A 2550-nucleotide genomic window follows, 5' to 3' on the forward strand; every position below is an offset into this window, starting at 1 on the left:
CCGCTACTTTGGGTCTTAGGTTAGCATAGTAACTACCTCCTCTTAACATGTGTTATGATGGGGATTAGGATGGGGTATGTTAGAGAGTGGTATCAAAGCATCCACATTCAACACTAGGATTGGATAGGCTCTATCATGGGCAAGCAGTGACATGGTTCTCTAAAGGAGTTCATATTGGTTTTAGAAGATTAACTAAGCAATTGTTTGGATGTTAAAAGCAAGTGTGTAGTGGACTGCGAGCATGTATGAGTGTCATGCTTACTTTGTGATTTGAGTAATTAGCATGGTACTAATGATTGAGCATGTATGAGTGTCATGCTTACTTTGTGATTTGAGTAATTAGCATGGTACTAATGATTGATATGAATTCATTATTATTGATGTGCTAACTTGTGACATATTTTTCAACTAGCCTTACACCAGTAGATTTCTAGCAATGAGCCTAGATAGTAACAATTGTTATATGTTGAGTTATGCTTAAAACTAACAGCTATGTGTGTGTGTAACAACACATAAGGTAATATAACATAAAATAAAGGTCACCTAGAATAACAAAGGGGTAGTATGCCATAAATTCTTGAATAATTACTTGCACAATTCATTAGTAATTTGTGAACAATCAAATGCTTTGAACAAATTCCTTTTCATTTTTAACTCAATTTCAACATTAAAAGTTATTTGGAATTTTGGTGTTTGAAATTGATTGGCAACTAACCCCACCCATATTATACCCTACATTTATTTTGACTAATTTATTTTGACATTTTGACTAATTTATTTTGACTAATTTATTGATGCTGTCTAATGAAGTTAACATGGCTACGGTTTGTGTTAAACTCATAATTAAGAAGAATACAATGAAAAGCAAAAGTTGTCCACTCCATATAAATGCTGCAAACGATAAAGCTTTTCAGTAATTTATTGTTGCTGTCCGATGAAGTTAGCATTGCTAAAGGTTTTGTTAAACTCGTAATTAACAAAATATAATGAAAAGCTAAAGTTATTCACTCCATATAAATTCTGCAAACCATAAAGTTAAGCAAAAGAATCGCTTCCTTGTTGGATCATCTGGACGTGGATATACAAGTCGAGCGATCCTTGAATAGAGTTAAAGGTTGCCACTCTCGCACTCTTGGAATACATTCTCTCGCCATCGCCAAAGCGAAGGTAGAAACCATGATTCTATAAAAACAAATCTAATTGATTCCAGTCCATGTCTGATATCCTCTCGTTTTGTCTCTGCATATTGCATACTCTTCCCTGTTACTGAATTTGTAGCAATATCGTCTCATGTTGTCTCTATATATTGCATAGTCTTCCCCATTTCTGAGTTTGTAAGCAGAAAATTATATTTCAATCACTGTACTTCAATGGCGTCGCCAAAACCAATATATGGAGATATTGTCGACAAAATTCTCGGAAGAAACACTCGTCGCAAGCGCATGATAAGGAACTTGTGTTCAACGATTCTCAGTCTGCTGATTGTGGTTGGGGTTTCTGTATTTATAACGTGGCTGGTGCTGCGCCCCCACGAGCCGAAGTACTATGTAGAATATGCCTCCTACCCGGAGCTGAGTGTGACAGATAGAATTTTGAATTCGAGGATGGAGCTGAACCTCACGACCAGGAACCCAAGTAGTCGAATCGGCATATATTACTATAAGATGGAGGGCTACATTTACTATGGCGATCAAAGAATTGCAGGTTCACATATTGGTCCCTTCTATCAGGGCCACAAGGGAGTTAGGGTTCTGCAGCCCACTCTAACAGCGCACTCTGTGATATTAAGGGAGGACATTGCGAGGGATCTGATGTTAGAGAATTCGGCCGGGACCTTGGAATTGAGACTGAAATTGTATGCTCATGTTCGGTTCAAGGTCAGGAGATCGAAATCTAGGCATTACAACATGCGGGTCAAATGTGATCAATTGAAGGTTGATAGGAATACAGGTGGTAATTCCTTCAACCACAGAAGATGCAGCGTTCATTTATGATTGTTTTGGGTTATTTTTAGCTTCCTTAATTCAAAAATATTTATGATTGAGACACTTCAATGGGATCTGAAGATGGTTCAGATCTCTGTGCTATTTATCACTTCAATGGGATCTGAAGATGGTTCAGATCTCTGTGCTATTTATACAAACGGTTCATCGGTTTCTATATTATAAGATCACTGAGAAGCAGGAATTCATAGAAGAAATAAGCACTTTGTTGTGCTGGAGAATCCAAATTATGTTAAAATGGTGAAGTGGATGTTTGTATGCACGGTATGACTGGCCTCTACTGAAGGGCTCAGTTCCAAATCAGTATTGTATTTATTGAAGTTTCAGATCAGTATTGTATGTATATGTGGGGAAAAATATTACACAATTTTTTATTTTTTTTTAATAATGTGCGTTTTGCGTAGTAAATCGCTTTCCGAGGGATAATTATTTTGAAATGGTTTGAAATGAGCTCTATTTTGGGTATGGGTATTGGTTTTTTGGGTAAAGGTTAGCTATTAAAGTTTTATAGATTTTTTATTGTTTTGTTTTGGTAAGGTTAGCTATT

General features: G+C 36.4%; 1 protein-coding gene across 1 annotated transcript; it reads left to right on the top strand.

Annotated features, from left to right (window-relative positions):
• Positions 1-1249: 1249 nt before the first annotated feature.
• Positions 1250-2348, top strand: LOC149246807 (NDR1/HIN1-like protein 10). Its single transcript, XM_089455762.1, has one exon. It carries the CDS (start codon positions 1371-1373, stop codon positions 1992-1994), a length of 624 nt encoding a protein of 207 aa, XP_089311888.1. The 5' UTR covers positions 1250-1370; the 3' UTR covers positions 1995-2348.
• Positions 2349-2550: the final 202 nt, after the last annotated feature.

The sequence above is a fragment of the Pinus tabuliformis genome, chromosome 7, assembly GCF_031772625.1.
Source record: "Pinus tabuliformis cultivar Carrire ecotype Pingquan chromosome 7, CPIR1, whole genome shotgun sequence".
Taxonomy (NCBI): Eukaryota; Viridiplantae; Streptophyta; class Pinopsida; order Pinales; family Pinaceae; genus Pinus; species Pinus tabuliformis.

Bases quoted from the DNA above. Each gene is read 5' to 3' on its own strand.
- LOC149246807 (XM_089455762.1), top strand. From the start codon at position 1,371: ATGGCGTCGCCAAAACCAATATATGGAGATATTGTCGACAAAATTCTC.